General features: G+C 34.3%; 3 protein-coding genes across 5 annotated transcripts in view; 1 reads left to right on the top strand and 2 right to left on the bottom strand.

Moving 5' to 3' along the window:
- The window catches only part of rmdn3 (regulator of microtubule dynamics 3), a 10,538-nt gene extending 7,246 nt beyond the window's left edge, over positions 1-3,292 (top strand). For all 3 annotated transcript variants that reach the window (XM_016526755.1, XM_016526756.1, XM_016526754.1), the window contains 4 exons: positions 1,567-1,665; positions 1,749-1,802; positions 3,053-3,133; positions 3,211-3,292. In XM_016526755.1, coding sequence (XP_016382241.1) covers positions 1,567-1,665; positions 1,749-1,802; positions 3,053-3,133; positions 3,211-3,276 — 300 coding nt within the window. In that variant the 3' untranslated portion in view covers positions 3,277-3,292. The remainder of the gene's footprint in view (positions 1-1,566; positions 1,666-1,748; positions 1,803-3,052; positions 3,134-3,210) is intronic.
- A 431-nt stretch (positions 3,293-3,723) lies between these two features.
- Positions 3,724-6,459, bottom strand: rad51 (RAD51 recombinase). The gene is made up of 6 exons (XM_016526811.1): positions 6,371-6,459; positions 6,162-6,299; positions 5,963-6,080; positions 5,777-5,871; positions 4,281-4,402; positions 3,724-4,197 (listed from the first exon to the last, which is right to left on the bottom strand). Exons 1-6 carry the CDS (start codon positions 6,452-6,454, stop codon positions 4,074-4,076), a joined length of 681 nt encoding a protein of 226 aa, XP_016382297.1. The 5' UTR covers positions 6,455-6,459; the 3' UTR covers positions 3,724-4,073.
- A 2,604-nt stretch (positions 6,460-9,063) lies between these two features.
- The window catches only part of adgrg11 (adhesion G protein-coupled receptor G11), an 11,328-nt gene continuing 3,596 nt past the window's right edge, over positions 9,064-16,795 (bottom strand). Inside the window, exons 7-16 of the mRNA XM_016526810.1 lie at positions 16,237-16,313; positions 15,997-16,131; positions 14,880-14,987; positions 14,748-14,790; positions 14,366-14,466; positions 14,053-14,174; positions 12,723-12,988; positions 12,492-12,579; positions 10,164-10,459; positions 9,064-9,319 (exon numbers count right to left, since the gene is read on the bottom strand). Of these exons, the coding sequence (XP_016382296.1) occupies positions 9,174-9,319; positions 10,164-10,459; positions 12,492-12,579; positions 12,723-12,988; positions 14,053-14,174; positions 14,366-14,466; positions 14,748-14,790; positions 14,880-14,987; positions 15,997-16,131; positions 16,237-16,313 (1,382 nt within the window). The 3' untranslated portion in view covers positions 9,064-9,173. The remainder of the gene's footprint in view (positions 9,320-10,163; positions 10,460-12,491; positions 12,580-12,722; positions 12,989-14,052; positions 14,175-14,365; positions 14,467-14,747; positions 14,791-14,879; positions 14,988-15,996; positions 16,132-16,236; positions 16,314-16,795) is intronic.

Genomic DNA, 16,795 nt, shown 5'->3' with positions numbered 1-16,795 from the left:
CTTTTTTTTTTTTATTTTTTTTTTTAACTTAATCAATATGGTACAAAATTTGATTTTGGCACTTGCTACATTGACAAAGGAAAAAAAAAATAATGAACATGATTCAAAAAGGTTAAATATCCCTGAAAAAACAGTCCCGTATTGGAAATGAATGGGAAACTAATTTCATGTAGTGGAAAGCTAATTTTTTGAGATATCAACCTCAAATTTGGAACACAACTTGTTTAGAGTTTTGTCGCAGTTTTACAGTAAAACATGTTTTGGAAAATATATATTTCATATAAATATAACAATAAGTTTAAACTTCTATAACTTCTTTTTCTTTCACTTTTTGAACATTTTTTACTTCAGCAATAATCAACCTAGTGTCTTCTTTAAAAAGAGATCAAACTTAAGTCAGAATTTACTACAGTTTAACTTGGAAATTTAATTTTCAGGTCTATGCTCAAAAAATGGTTTAACATGTAAAAAAACGGATCATAACTACAGCATAAATATAATTTAGTACTATAAAATCCCCTAAAATGATGGTACAAAATTTGATTTTGGCACTTGCTACATTGGCAAAGGAAAAAAAAAAAAATGAACATGATTCAAAAAGGTTAAATATCCCTGAAAAAACAGTCCCGTATTGGAAATGAATGGGAAACTAATTTCATGTAGTGGAAAGCTAATTTTTTGAGATATCAACCTCAAATTTGGAACACAACTTGTTTAGAGTTTTGTCGCAGTTTTACAGTAAAACATGTTTTGGAAAATATATATTTCATATAAATATAACAATAAGTTTAAACTTCTATAACTTCTTTTTCTTTCACTTTTTTAACATTTTTCACTTCAGCAATAATCAACCTAGTGTCTTCTTTAAAAAGAGATCAAACTTAAGTCAAAATTTACTACAGTTTAACTTGGAAATTTAATTTTCAGGTCTATGCTCAAAAAATGGTTTAACATGTAAAAAAACGGATTATAACTACAGCATAAATATAATTTAGTACTATAAAATCCCCTAAAATGGCAAAATATTAAATAAAAACATTACTGAACTAAAATATAGTACATTAATTTAATTGAAGTAAAAAAATTCTGTCATTGTTGATCGGCACGTGAGAAGCACCAGAGGGTTAAAGCAGCTTTACAGAAAATCATAATGCTAATGTTTATAATATCTTAATATTTCCATGCCTTATAGTCACATTTATCAGAATAAAGCTAGGCAAATAATACAGTTTACATTTTGTGCCAATATAATCACAGAGCCGAGATTTGCTATGATGATGTTTGCAGATGAGTTTAACCTGTTCAGTGTGATGATCATCAACGACCTCTGTAGTCACATTTAGAGACTTGTTAGCAACCGCCTTTTTCAAGACAAGTAAAAAAAAAATTTCACAAGTATTACTAATGTATTTTATGTTGTAGAATAAAACAGGAAATATATTGAACTTGTGTTAACCACAGAAAAACCCCATTGATTTTGGGACGACGGAATCAAAAGTAAAACATGTTAAAACCACTGTCAGCCGACCCGTAATATCTGTGAGATGCACATGTTTATGTTTGTAGGTGAGCTCTCTGGGCTGGTTGGAGAGGAAAACCGCAGCTACGATTGATGAAACTCCTCCCACATCCTCACTGAACGAAGCTCTGGAGAACTTCCTCAAGGTAATGATGAGATTATGTACAGTTTTATCAGCTGAAAGCATTCATCAAATTTATTCTGATGTGTCTGATTGTCTGATCTCTAGGCGGAGGAGTTAAATCCAGGCTTCTCCAAAGCAGTTCGCCTTTATATAGCCAAGGTAACCGCATTGTCTATAATGGGTTTATTCTTCAAGATGTGGCATTCTTTTAAGGCAAGACACTACAGGTGAGGCGAATAGGATATTTTTTTAACTAATAGATATCACCATACTTCAGCATTTCAGTACATTAAGAAAATTATTTTATATCAAACTTTTTCGGAAACTTGATGTTTAAATATGTAAATGATGCATTATTTAATTAAATTTGCACTAATTTGCATACATTTCTAAAACAGAAATCTAAACATTGGATAAAGTCAGGTTCAAACTTATTGTTTCATTTTGTTGACATGTTACAAAGTTTTTTACAGAGGGATTTTAGATGTTTTTTTATCACTCCATAAATCAGAAAATGCTGTCAACAGAGAGAAAAAAAATACATTTGAACTGTTTTTAGGAATTAAATGTTATTAAAATGAGGCAAATGATATATAAACAAACATAGATAGGAATAAAATAAAAGTTAAATGTATGTAAGTGCTACTAGAGATTTCGGACTCATTTTGAAGCAACTGTATGCACGGTTTTTACCTTGAAATATCAGTTTCTGGATCATTCTGATGGCACACTGACTTCTTATGAGGCGAATGGCTTCTGTTTCCCAAACGACTGTTCTGGAAGAATGTAAGTTTGGTGAGCGGATTGCTTTACGGCAGCAATAAATGCAAGTGTACAGCTGGAATATTTATGACAGCGAATTCCACTCACTTAAAGTTGCTGTATGTAGGATTGACACCGAGTGGTTGAACTAGGTATTGCAGTCCAAATTCAAAATATTGGAGAGGTTTTTTTTCACCCGGCCCCTCCTCCTCAGACTTGACGCACACGCAGGTTGCCAGATTGACGACACCAACAGGAACGAGCGCACTTGACTTTGAATGAAATGAAATACGCTGTGTTTTCCGCCAACTGGCAACCCGTTCCGAAATAATAAATAATAAAATGGGTGGCAGTGGGCGGGTTTCACAAACCAAAACAGACCGACATTCCGGATAACTGACTAGAATTGTTTTTCAGATAAACATGTTAACTTAGCATGTTTCTTAAATATCTGCAAACATATTATGGTATTTTTATGCTTTAGTAGAGTCAAAAACTTACACACAGCACCTTTAACTATAGGGGGCTCCAAAGTCGCAAAAATACACAAAACAATGGGTTTGCCTGCAGTATCTTGCCTTAAAGGAACAGTTCACACAAAAATATTTTAAAAACTTCTTATTGGAAAACGATGCATTTGTTTGCAGTGTCATAAGGAGCTCGGAAACGCGTCAGAGGCCAGAAATTGGGTCCATTTAGCTCTGAGCACACCAGCAGGAGCAAATGAGGTGAATTTGTGCTCTTCAGTTTCACTAGTATTGCTGATTTGAAGATATGTCTCAAATGAATGGTTTTGTTTCTGCAGGATTCTGACAGCGCTGCTTTACAGGAGGAGCTGAAGGCTTTGATTGACAGCAAAAGTGATCTATAAGCAGTATGAATAATTAGGGCGGGGTCTAATGAAAACTCATTTAATCTTTTTACATTTCACCTGATATGTGCACTGTTTTATTTATTTAATGTTGTTTGCAATGGATGTGCATTATTAAAATGTATATTTTTCTTTCAGTAATCTGGAAAAAAAAATCAAAATATTATATAATAAAATTTACTGCTGTTCACATATCTCCTTCACAAAACGCTGCGTTTCATTCCTTAAAAAAGATGAAGGTAACATTCCTTATTTTTATATTTAAACATGCTGTGAAATTAATCAATTACAAAATGCCTGATGTTTGATTTTGTTTTGACATTAAGTGAATTCCTGAAATATGACAATAAAATTCTAATCGTCTCACAGTATTTTGCCATTTTTCTCCATCTACTTCAATGGTTTTAACTGACGGTATTTTATATACACACACAAAATGCACTCCTATTAGTTTAACAGACAAAACACTTTAATTCTGAGTAGTTTATGTACAAGAAAAAGGTTTAGTCCAGACAAAACAAACAAATATAACAAAAGATGTAAATAACAAACAGTAAAGAGGAGGCTGACATCACCGTAAAGAGCAAATAATTACACCAGCTCAAATCATCCAGATCCGTGAATATCCATCAATCTGCATATATTTAAATCAACAATGAATTTCCCTCTGAAGGGTTCATTCTCTTTCCGAATAATTCCAGACTAAACAATGTGTCCACATTTACACATTTCAATCATTTTACAGGAGTCTTTTCTCTGGCTGATGGTCTCACACAGGGTCTCTGGTCGGTCTCATTTCAGTCTTTAGCATCACCCACTCCATCAGCATTAATGGCAAACATTGCCTCTGCCTCAGGCAAACATGGAGAATCATAGATCTTGCATATCCGCGTCTCTCCTCGACCTTTCCGCAGGTATAATCTACAAGAGACAGAGAATTGATTTGAGATATTAATCTATAGAGTATGAGAGCATCAATCGGCTCCACAATCATCAAGTGTTACCGAGTAGTCGAGGCGTGTGCTAGAATATTTCCTCCAATCGGCTTCTTGGGATCTGCTGAAAACATGGCTGCTCCGTCCACCTGTGCTACCACCTGGTTAGTGATGACCACAGCCACACCAAACTACAAACCAGATTTAAAAACAAGACATATTTCTATGATCTCACATTATATATATATATACATCATATAGTCAAGTCACATTTATATAGCGTTTTATATATTTAGTTCTAAAGCTTTACAGTAATAAAGAAAAAAAGTAAATTGTTAATAAATGAATAAAAATAAATGTTAAATCAGCTAGTTGCCAAAGCAACATTTCTCATTTTGATTTAGTTTAACTACTAAAATAACTAAATAAAAAATGAATAAAAATGATATGGACATATTTAAAACAAAAACGAATAAAAATGACAAACACAACAAAATTATTAAAACATGAAAATTAAAATGAAAGTGAAAAATATAAAAATAAAAGCTTAATACAAAATATTAATAAATAATAACATCTATAATAGTATCTCAGTGACGCTAAAACAACACTGACCAAGAATCCTTCATATGTGGAAATGATTTATTAATTTATTCAAAAATAAAAATGTAAATACTAAAAAAATCAAAGAAACTGACAAATGATTAAAAATCAAGAACCTTATTCTGAAATGTTGGGAAACTGCAATATGTGGAAAAATGCACAAATAAATTGGGGGGAAAAAATGACAAAGACATTTAAAAAGTGTATTATGTTTAAAAGCAAAGCTGTAAGAAAAATAGTCAAATAGACATCTAAAAATGTATTTTTCATTCAGTAAAAGTTATTAAATATTTAATTTAAGACAACATATAAAACGCATTTTTAAAAGCAAAAAAATTGCCTTAAATCAGCCAAAAAACTAGATCAGCCAATAAACTTTCAACTATATTTTAAGTAGGGATGCACCGATACCACTTTTTCCAGTACTCGCCCGATACCGATACTTCTATTTTTGGTACTTGCCGATACCGAGTACCGATACCGATATTTTTATTGCATTTGTAAATTTTCCAGTAAAAATTCATCTTGAAATATAACTAACAATATAAAAGTTATTCTTATGTTTACTTCAAAATCAGTAAAATGTCAAAGAAAAAATATTATTACAATTTAAAATAACTGTTTTCTATTTGAATATTTTTTTTAAATATAATTTATTCCTGTGATCAAAGCTGAATTTTCAGCATCCTTACTCCAGTCTTCAGTGCCACATGATGCTTCGGAAATCATTTTAATATGCTGATTTGCTGCTCAAGAAACATTTCTGATTATTATTATTATCAATGTTGAAAACAGTTGTGCTGTGTAATACATTTGTGGAAACCATGGTATATTTGAAATATAAATCTTTTGTAACATCATAAATATCTTTACTGTCAATTTTGAGCAGTTTAATGTGTCCTTGCTGAATAAAAGTAGTCTTTCAAAGTACTTAAAAAAAAAAAAGAAAAAAAAGTATGTTTTACCTGGCATGTGACGGCCAGTGTGTGACACAGCTGTGTCTTTCCTGTGCGAAACTCGCCGAACATCTCAGTGATGGATCCCGTCTCGATTCCTCCTGCACAACACAGATACACAAAGATTCAATCAGGTGATTACAGCATATAGTACATTATTATCAGACAGTTCAGTTCAGTTCAGTGTCGCACCCTGCAGGAGTTTGTCAAGCTCTTTGGACCCTGTGGAGATCTGGATGATTTCAGCTCTGCGCTGGTGGAACTCAGTCGCTGTGGTGAAGCCCATGGGAACCATCTTAGCAGCCTCTGTCTGTTTGGTCAAAACAAAGATTTAGAGTTTTGTTCATATCGCTAAAAACAGAATGGGAGATGGCAGCTCTGAAGGTCTCACCAGGATCTTGTCGGCTTTGGCTTCACTGATTCCTTTGATGTGCAGCAGCTCTTTCTTGGGTGCGTACGCTACGGCCTCCACGGTGTGAAAACCACCATCTTCCAGCTTCTTAATGTCACTGCTGCTGATGCCACATTGCTGCAGAGAGATTTACAACATCAGCACCATGAAAAGAGCGTTTGTGTTTATACCCGCAGTGGCAGCCGTACCTCCAGACGTGAAATCGGTTGCGGCCCAAAATGTTCTTCCTCCTCTGCATCTGCCTCCACCCGGGATGCATTCCTCATAGCCATGTTTACTGTTTCATAACACAAACACATGACACAATATCAGCTTAACAATTTGAGTGAAGTTGGTGGAAACCTTTGGGCTGCACTCTCTGTTTACATAAACCAGACACTTTCATAGTTCTAAATGAATACATTTAGTAAAAACACAAAATTAGGGTTCACAACACTAATCTATATAAATAATTATAGTTCAGTGTCAATCACATTCAGTTTGACTAATAATATTTTAATGACTTTTCTAGAGGTCTGGAACCATCAGATTAGCATTTACAAAAAAAAAATAACTAAAGAAAACACGATATTATACATGTCTGGACATGTTATCAAGTTATCATTTGAAACACCAAGGTGTAATAATACGGCAAAAAAGCCTTACAGTGATGGTAACACCACAGTATTTTGATATACAGCATAGTTTTACACAGTATTCCAAAGAATACCGTGGTACTATTAAAAAGTACCATAGTATCACCATCGCACAGTGTTATCTAAAAATCAAAAGGACAATTCGCAAATTAACTAAACAAAAACAATAATTTTTGATCAGTTCATTGCTAATAAAATGTATTAATCAGTCTGATAATGTCTTAGAAAACCCGCAGAACAAACACATAAACACACACGCAATCGCGCTCTAATCGACACAAATTCACACTTAATGTAGTGTTCAGACATGTTCACACACTAAAACTCATATAAATGTGTCAAAATATTCACGTAGAAGTGCAATTATCTCATGAATTAAATCTTTAATATCGTGGTTATTGTTTTGTCACTCACCCGCTAAACTCCAGCTACTCAATCTGAACTTTCCCGCGTGCCGCCGTCAGACCACGTCACCGACGTCATGACGACATCACGTCATCGCTCTTTCATAACCTCGTAATCCGAATTGGTTTTATTTTTGGATTTTATTTTTAAAAATATGTATGAAAGGCGATTTGTGAGGACATTTAAAATAGTAAAAATATGCCTGAAAGCCAATTTGTGAGGACATTTAAAATAGTACCCGCTATTCAAAATGTTTATCTTTTGCATAACATTGTTTTCATACATTACCTTTGAAAGAAATCGTATATTAGGATACATAGTTTATACTATGTGTAGGTGTAGTAAAGTGAACTCAGAGTTCATAGTGTTATTTTATTACGAGTTTATGTGACTGATCTTCAGTAAAACGCATGTACACATACAGGTAATGGAAACACAACAGAAAGTTAAACTTGTAGAGCTGTAAGTTATAGAAACTACTTATATAGCCTAAGATAAAAACAGGAATTTACCAACCTACTGTACTGATAGACGAACTGATTAAAAATTATTGCTGCTTTTAATAACTTTTCTTTCATAGTAGAGTATTCATTATTTATTTAGTCCTGAAAAATATATGCATAAAATGATATACAGTGAAAAGACAAATACATCAGTGGCATTGTATTATGAAATTCGGTTACATATGAAACAGACTTTCTAAGAAAATGTTTATGCACATTAATGAAAAATAAATATACAGCAGATTATATTATTATACATTCAGAATTGAATTGAGTTGAGAATGTCTTTAAAATTGAGGTAGTAAACAGGATGCATAATTTCTGTGCTTTAATTTCCCAAAGTTTTCAATGTGGAGCCAAACAAATTATTGATTTATTTTATATTATTTATTTTTATTTGGTCTCAAACTTATTTTGGACTAATAAAATTCCTCTACTTTGAATTTCTTTAAAATGCAATTCTTTAAAATGCAATGAAGCTGTCAATTCAACTTCCTGTTGGGCAATTAAATTCAGTTCAAACCAAGCGGGAACCTCCCGCTCTCTCTGGTGAAGCCAACACGGAAGTGGGTGTTTTGAAGGCAGATCAATGTTCGCGACAAAAAAATATGTGCAAACTGGTATGAAGCAGAGATCAGGTAGCTCTTCACTATCCGCGCTGAAGCTGAGATCGTTCGCCAGCTTAAATGAAACCGAACGCGTCACATTACACGTCACATTGTAATGTCACGTGTCTTTACGGGATGTGTGTGAACCAAGCGGCAACCTCCCCCTCTCTCTCGTGAAGCCAACAAGGAAGTGACTTAAACTGTAATTCATCAACTGGCCGCTAGAGGCTGGCTGCAAAAGGGAGTCAATCCCATAGACTCCCCATGTTAAAATGCCCAACTTTACAGCAGAAAAAAACACGTTTACAGCCTGGTTCAAAAAATGATTTTAGTCTATATAGTTAATTTTGCCCTTAATGACAACTGTGAGGGGGGTGAATTTTTTTATAACTCATCCGTTTAAATTATATTAAGCCTTAAAGTTCTGCATAATTAAGGGCGTGGCCACTTGAGTGACAGGTGGATTGCCGCTGCTGTCACCACCGTCGAGCTAGGTGGGCGTGGTTTCAGCAACCTGCTCCCGCCTCTTTGCCCATTTTTGATTACACGGGAGCTGCCAAGATGGTGACGGCCGGCTCCACCCACTTTGAGCTTCAAAAACGCTCTTCAGGAACCTATGGGTGACGTCACGGACACTACGTCCATGTTTTTATACAGTCTATGATTCAAACTCATGAACTGAAAGAGCACAAATTATTTAAATTCTGAAGAGTTTAAAAAGAGTCGCATATGTTACAGGACAGAATTTGCAGTGGATTGACTCACTATTCTAATACAAATGAAGGTAAAATATCAATAGACAGATATGACATTTCAAATGTATAGATACATAGGTTACAGTCAGATGACTTTTTTGGTGTCTTCTGTTGGTAGGTCTTCGTATGGATTTTCTGTAACAGTATCTTCAGTCATGTCACTCTCCTCTGAAGGCGCCGAGTCGCCAAAGAGGGTGCTTGCTTTCAAGTAATATATGAACAAGAAAAAGCCTAGAAAAACATATGCAATTAACACAAAATGCATGTTATATTATGCATGTTTTACATTATATTAGAAAATCATTTACATTTTTAATGTTTTTGAAAGAAGCCTCTTATGTGCACAGTAAAAACTGTAATATTGTGAAATATTATTACAATTTAAAACGACTGTTTTCTATTTGAATATATTTTAAAATGTAATTTTTTCTGTGATGCAAAGCTGAATTTTCAGCATCATTACTCCAGTCTTCAGTGTCACATGATCCTTCAGAAATCATTCTAATATGCTGATTTGCTGCTCAAGAAACATTTCTTATTATTATCAATGTTGAAAACATTTGTTGTTGTTGTTGCTTAATATTTTTGTGAAAAGAAATAAATCTGTGCATATTAGAACGATATGCTCATCGCAGGAATAAATTGCATATTAAAACATTTTCAAATAGAAAACAGCTAGGCTATTTAAAAATTGTAACAATATTTTACAATATCACTGTTTTTATTGTATTTTTGATCAAATGAATGCAGTCTTGGTGAGCAGAAGAGACTTCTTTTAAAAAACATTTAAAAAATCATATTTTTTCCAAACTTTTGACCAGTAATTCCAATAGACATTTTACCACAAACACGCTGTAAACAGGAATTTTGTCTCATGTTTTAAGTGTATTATAATATAATATTATACAATATAGAGCTCTAGCTTGAATAACATATCACCATTACAATAAAATCTTCATGATTTTAAGGCTTTAGTCCATGTCTGTCAGCTTTGAGGTCATATTTGCTAGCGTAAGTTGATAAAATTATCATTTTAAATGTATGCATTTAAAATCAGCTGCAGAAATGCTCTCACCTTGGAAGGAGTTCAGGATGGTGAATATGTAATACGAGGGCAGACGCATAGCTCCGTAGCTGAAGAAGGCGAAACTCCAGGTGAGTCCCAGCATACAGCAGAGGCCCAGGATGGTGGTGATGTCAAAGGTGGCGGTTCCTGAGCGCTTCACCTTTCCAGCCTTGTTCAGCCTGCTCAGCTTCAGCATGGAGAGCCATCGCAGCACCACAATGAAGGTGCTGAAGGTGAAGATGAAGATCAAGCAGTAATAACCGATGTTCACGTAGTAGTGGACATTAGAGTCTAAAATCCAGCACCTGCAGGGGAAAAAAAGTGCAGACGGTTAAAGTTGGCAAAATTACATATATACAAACTTATATTCACCCTCACACCCATTTACTAATTTTTTCTTCGTAGGAACAGATTTGAAGAAATTTAGCATTCCATCATTTGCTCAGCAATGGATGCTCTGCAGTGAATGGGTGCCGTCAGAATGAGAGTCCAAACAGCTGATAAAAACATCACAATAATCCACAAGTAATCCACACCACTCCAGTGCATGAATTAATATACTGCGAAGTGAGAAGCTGCATGTTTGTAAGATCCATTATTACAAATCCATCAAGACATTTTTAACTTTAAACCATTGCTTCTGGCTAAAATACTGTACGAGTCCTCTATCCATAATATTGATTTCTCCAGTGAAAAAGTCATCTAGTCTGAATCAGAAATATGCACAGATCAAGCACAATTTACTAGTACAAATAGTCAGAAACAATTCTAAACAAGTATGTTGGTGGATTTTGATGTGAGAGGACAACAGGCTTTTCACTGGAGAAAGCAATATTATGGATAGAGAACTTAAATTTACTAGTACAAATAGTCAGAAACAATTCTAAACAAATATGTTGGTGGATTTTGATGTGAGAGGACAACAGGCTTTTCACTGGAGAAAACAATATTATGGATAGAGAACTTGACTTGACCAGAAGTGATGGTTTAAAGTTAAAACACCTTAATGATGGATTTGTTTCTTACAAACACGCATCTTTTCACGACACAAGACATTAACTGATGGACTGGAGTGGTGTGGATAATCTAACATTACTTGTTCCATGTTTTTCAGCTGTTAGTGGTCAGTCTTTGACCTCCTCAGATTGTGGATTATTGTGATGTTTTTATCAGCTGCTTGGACTCTCATTCTGACGGCACCCATTCACTGCAGAGGATCCGTTGGTGAGCAAGTGATGGAATGCTACATTTCTCCAAATCTGTTCCCATGAAGAAACAAACTCATCTACATCTTGGATGGCCTAAGGGTGAGTAAATTTCCAGCAAAATTTTCATGTTTAGGTGAACGATTCCTTTAAAAACAATGTTTCGGATGTCTGATAAAGGCCTTGAAGTCAGCAAAACGTCATTGTTTAAAAAAAAAAAAAATTACATTTATGTTTGTAGAAGGAGTGTTGCACTTTTAAATTTGACTATAGACCACCATTTTCCCCACTCACACTGTTTATTTATTTGAATGCTTTTACTACTTTTAAACAGTTAAAAATAAAAAAAATAAAAAATCTGTTTTTATTTTAAAAGTGTACAAATCTAATATTATAATAATAAGTATTTTCCAAAATAATATTTTAATAATTTGTTTTGGCTTTAGTAAATTGAAAATATAAAATGCAAGTATTTCATTTTGAATTGCATTAAAAAACTGAAATAATATGACTCATACAGTATTTTTCTTACGCCTTACAAAAATGAAGGACCCAAAAGGTTTTTTTTGCAGTGATGCCACAAAAGAACCATTTCGAAGGAGTGTTGCACTTTTAAATTTGACTATAGACCACCATTTTCCCCACTCACACTGTTTATTTATTTGAATGCTTTTACTACTTTTAAACAGTTAAAAATAAAAAAAATAAAAAATCTGTTTTTATTTTAAAAGTGTACAAATCTAATATTATAATAATAAGTATTTTCCAAAATAATATTTTAATAATTTGTTTTGGCTTTAGTAAATTGAAAATATAAAATGCAAGTATTTCATTTTGAATTGCATTAAAAAACAGAAATAATATGACTCATACAGTATTTTTCTTACGCCTTACAAAAATGAAGGACCCAAAAGGTTTTTTTTGCAGTGATGCCACAGAAGAACCATTTCTGGTTCACAAAAGAACCACCAGTTTTTAAAAGAACGTTTTTGTTGTTGTTGTTTGTTTGTTTTTTTGTGTGAAGAACATTTTATTATCTAAAGAAACCTTTTCCATTATAATAGGTTTTCATGCATAATATTATATGGCTGCTATTATATTTTCATCTCATCATATTTTGGAGTCCACTTACATAGTTACGTTGCTTGTGTCCGTTTTTATGGTCTGCTCACCATATTTGCCCAAGACGTAAATGATACTGACAACAAGAGCAGGAGGAGCTGAAACAAATTGTTGACAATGCAATTATAGTATAAGAAAGAGCCTTCAAACTTCTTGGGATTTTTGCCCATTTGATCTTCATTGATCATCTGAGCACTTACTAAAGTACTTCAACAGGCATATTAAAGGTTTTTGAACTCACCCCACCCAACCACAGAGATCTTGATCATGTAATGTTTGATGGTGACTGAGTGTTTGGCCATCTGCAGGCAGAGGTGAAAAGCCTCCACCGCAAACCAGTTGAAACTGGCCAGCAAGCAGTAGTGCATGAATCCAGCCATGACCTTGCAGGCGGTGACGTCCTTCGCACGCGCTACATACTCATTCGACAGGAAGGCCACGTTGAGCAGGAACAGCGCCACAAAGAGATTAACCAGCACGCGGAGAGAATCAGTGGCCTTCACTCTCCTAAAATTTAAAATGCAATTAAAATGTTCAATCCATCACCTTGAAATCAAAGAGCCAGCCATTGTGAATTTAAAAAATGAAGGATTAGCCTTGATAATAAAGTTACTTTAAACTTGAAATCTTGTTTGAAAATAATTAGGATTACAACCATCATTTTAAGCCAGGTTTTAATTTTACAGTCATGTTGCATCCAAATTAGACCAAAGTCCCTTTAAGACAAGTCATGTAACTCAGCGGCCATCTTTGAAATGCCTTTCGGGCATTCAAGTGCATCTCTTTGAATGGGGAAACATCAAATTCTCCAAAACTGTTCACTAAGCTTACGATTCAATTTCATATTTGAAATCACCAAAGAAATCTGACAACTGTGTCATAAATGTTGTTACTTTTGCTCAAAACGTGTTATAAAAAGCTTATTTTTCTGGCTAGATCAGCCAGTGAGCATGCACAGTCCTAAGAGCACGTCTCAGAACGCTGACTGTTTCTATAGCAACCGGGACTTCTAACGGCAGCTGCAGTGACACGTCTTGGGTATTCTATAGTCTTTGATTAAACCCATCATTAAAGGAATATTCTGGGTTTAGTACAAGTCAAGCTTAATAAATAGCACCTGTGGCATAATGTTGATTGATTAATTTCCACTTGATTTTTTCCACATGATTTTATTGTAAGAAAAAAACTAATATTTTTAATAATTCTTAATGTCTCTTTTACTGACCAAGGATGAATTTATCTAAAAAATAAATAAATAATAATATTGTGAAATATTACAATTTAAAATAGCGGTTTTCTATTTGAATATATTGTAAAATGTAATTTATTCCTGTGATGCAAAGCTAAATGTTCAGCATCATTTCTACAGTCTTCAGTGTCACATGATCCTTCAGAAATCCTTCTAATATGCTAATTTGCTGCTCAAGAAACATTTCTTCTTATTATCAGTGTTAAACAGTTGTGCTGCTTGATATTTTGTTAACCGTGTTTTGTTTTTTTTTATCAAATAAATTCAGCCTTAGTGAGACTTCTTTCAAAAACATTGAAAAATCTTAATTAGTGTGTCTCACCTCATGAGGAAGTGCATGAAGAGCCCGATGGACAGGAAAAACAAGGAGAGGCCGCAGCCGATGTAGGTGATGTAGGTGAGAGCAGTGAGGTCGCTTTGGGCAATGGGTACGTTTGGAGGGGTCTGTATTAAAACCGTGTTTAGTTACACAGGACATTGGCAACATTAAGGGTTCAATAACCACAAAATGTCTGTTGTGAAAGGATTTTATCAGCCACAGATTAATAAACATAAATCTGAAGGTGCACGTACAGAACTTATACTCGCACTCCAGCTCAATTTCACAGATTCCAGAAGGAAACAGGAGAACCTACCATAAGCACAGCGAAGAAAGTCAAATGTTTGCATTCACATGTTATATTGTCTTCTGTATTAAAGGTGCTACACCCTTCGGATGTCCAGTTTGGCTTATTTCCTGAAAAAAGGAGGGACTGGTTAGTTTTGTGTATAGATTTAGAGTGAATTAATGAAATTGACATTATGCTTTGGTCAGCAGCATGGGCCGAAAGATTCAAACTCTTAACCAATTATCTTAAATTTGCTTAAGTATGAATACCAACATTGAAATTCAGCTCTCTGTGATATGGAAACTGGAAGTGTATTATTTTAATGTGACATTTTTTAAAGAATATTTCAATGTCTGTGCTGTAAAAAACATGCACAAATAAAAAACAAAAATACAAGAGCATCACAGACCGTTTCCATCCCATGATTTACAAACAGGACTTTCCTCCGTCTTCTGCAGAGAAATACATCAGAATTTCACAAAATAAGATTCGGATGCATTTTACACTACTAGAAACACTTTTTTCCCAAACATTTGAATACCTGATATTTTTTGAAGGTCAAGCTGATGGCGTCACTCAGATTAGAAATTTTTGTCCCCATTTCGATTGCATAAACCTCATCATTCAAAACCGTACTATTCTCTGCATCCTTAAAATAAAAATGAAAGAGGATTGTTTAGGATTGTTTTGTTTTATTGCTTAGGAACAGAATCAGACTTCTATATATAACCATGATGCGATTTACATCACAAATAAAATAAAATAAGATGCAAATAAGACCAGTCAGTAGGTAAAATGACAGGTCAAGAAAAAGGCAAAATATAAATGAATATCTAAATGTTGAGGATATTCAGGATTATTATCCTATTTTATTATTATTTTAAAGGGGTCATATGATGCGATTTACATTTTTCCTTTTTTTTTGGAGTGTTGTTACAAGTTTTTGGTGCATAAAGAAGATCTGAAAAGTCATTCTAACACGCCCCCACATGTCTACGTCACGAGTTTTCATGTTTAAAGAATTTGCCACTGATGATTCAAACGCAAGTTTTAAGAAATGTAGAGTAGCGCTTGTTTGTTGTTTCTCCGATCACAAATGCAGACACGGTTTTATGCGATGCAACGCAACGCGTACCAAGACAGTATAAGTCATTATAATCCGTAATTATGTCCCCACTGGATGCAACAAATGCCTCATTTATAATGGGTTTTAATGTTTTTGTCTCGTCGCTCCGGGACACGGCATCACAATATGGTGAGGGGCGTAACATTTCCGTCACACGCTTGAGGTATTCGGCCAATCACAACGCACTGGATAGCTGGCCAATCAGAGCACACCTCGCTTTTCAGACCGATGAGCTTTGTAAAAATCAACGCGTTTCAGAAAGGTGGGGCATAAAGGAGAAACAATAATGTAAAATATGTGGAAAATAATGCGTTTTTTGAACCTTAAACCGCATAAACACATTTCATTACACCAAATACACCAAATAATGTTCTTTTTAGCAACATCATATGACCCCTTTAAGCCATTTTTTTTTTATTAATGAAGTTATGTTTATTTTTGTAAATCCTCAGTTAAAAGAAGCAAAAACTGCTTTCTGTTACAAACACAGCATTAAAGGTTGACTAAGCCTGTTTTTGATGTTTATTTATACCTTTGACATGTTGGGAAAGAGGAAAACACCCATAAAAGCACTTCCTGCACTTTGGTTGAGCGCTTTCTTAGCTGTTTCCTCTGGAATACTGAAAGCAATGGGATAATTCTGCAGTTCGTCCAAATCATCTATAACCTGTAAACATATGGAGATTTCCATTCTGAGGTACATTTCATGTTTTTAAAAGATAAGCATTTTTGTCACCACCGTTATGCAAAGTGAATGGTTGAAGTCACTTACACTGATGCCAGTTTCTGAAGAGTAGATGAAGTAGGACGTTGTGATTTCGGACTCATTTTGAATTTTCTTTAAAACCCCTTTAACGTTACCCATGGATATAGAGGCAACACTCAAATTCTCCATCAAAAGCAGTAGGCTGGAGAGATTTTCCATGGCCTTACTGAACGAGATACAAGATTATTTGTGTTGCTGTGACAATATATCTGATAGAGTAAATGGGTCAGTTTACAGCAGTGTTAATTTTGTTGACGAATAATTTTCATCAACAACATTTTTTTCACCAACGACAACGAGACGATAAGGAACTAAAACTCTTTTTAAATGACAAAAACTATGACGTAAATCAATTGACGTTTTCGTCAACGAATAAAAACAAGACGAAAATGTTAGGGAGGGACGATTTGGGAAGAGATTCATTCAGAAAGAATCTGCTGAGTGGTTCGGAGATTAGATGCGTACATATGAACCGGCGGGACATAAGCTAACATACACTTGCTGCACGTTGCATAAAACGTTAAAAATGTCAATATGTGGGAGTAAGAGAAGAGCAGACATATGG

This window comes from Sinocyclocheilus rhinocerous, unplaced genomic scaffold (assembly GCF_001515625.1).
Source record: "Sinocyclocheilus rhinocerous isolate Xijiao unplaced genomic scaffold, SAMN03320098_v1.1 scaffold303, whole genome shotgun sequence".
In the NCBI taxonomy this organism is placed as follows: Eukaryota; Metazoa; Chordata; class Actinopteri; order Cypriniformes; family Cyprinidae; genus Sinocyclocheilus; species Sinocyclocheilus rhinocerous.
This window is presented reverse-complemented; position numbering and strand designations above follow the sequence as displayed.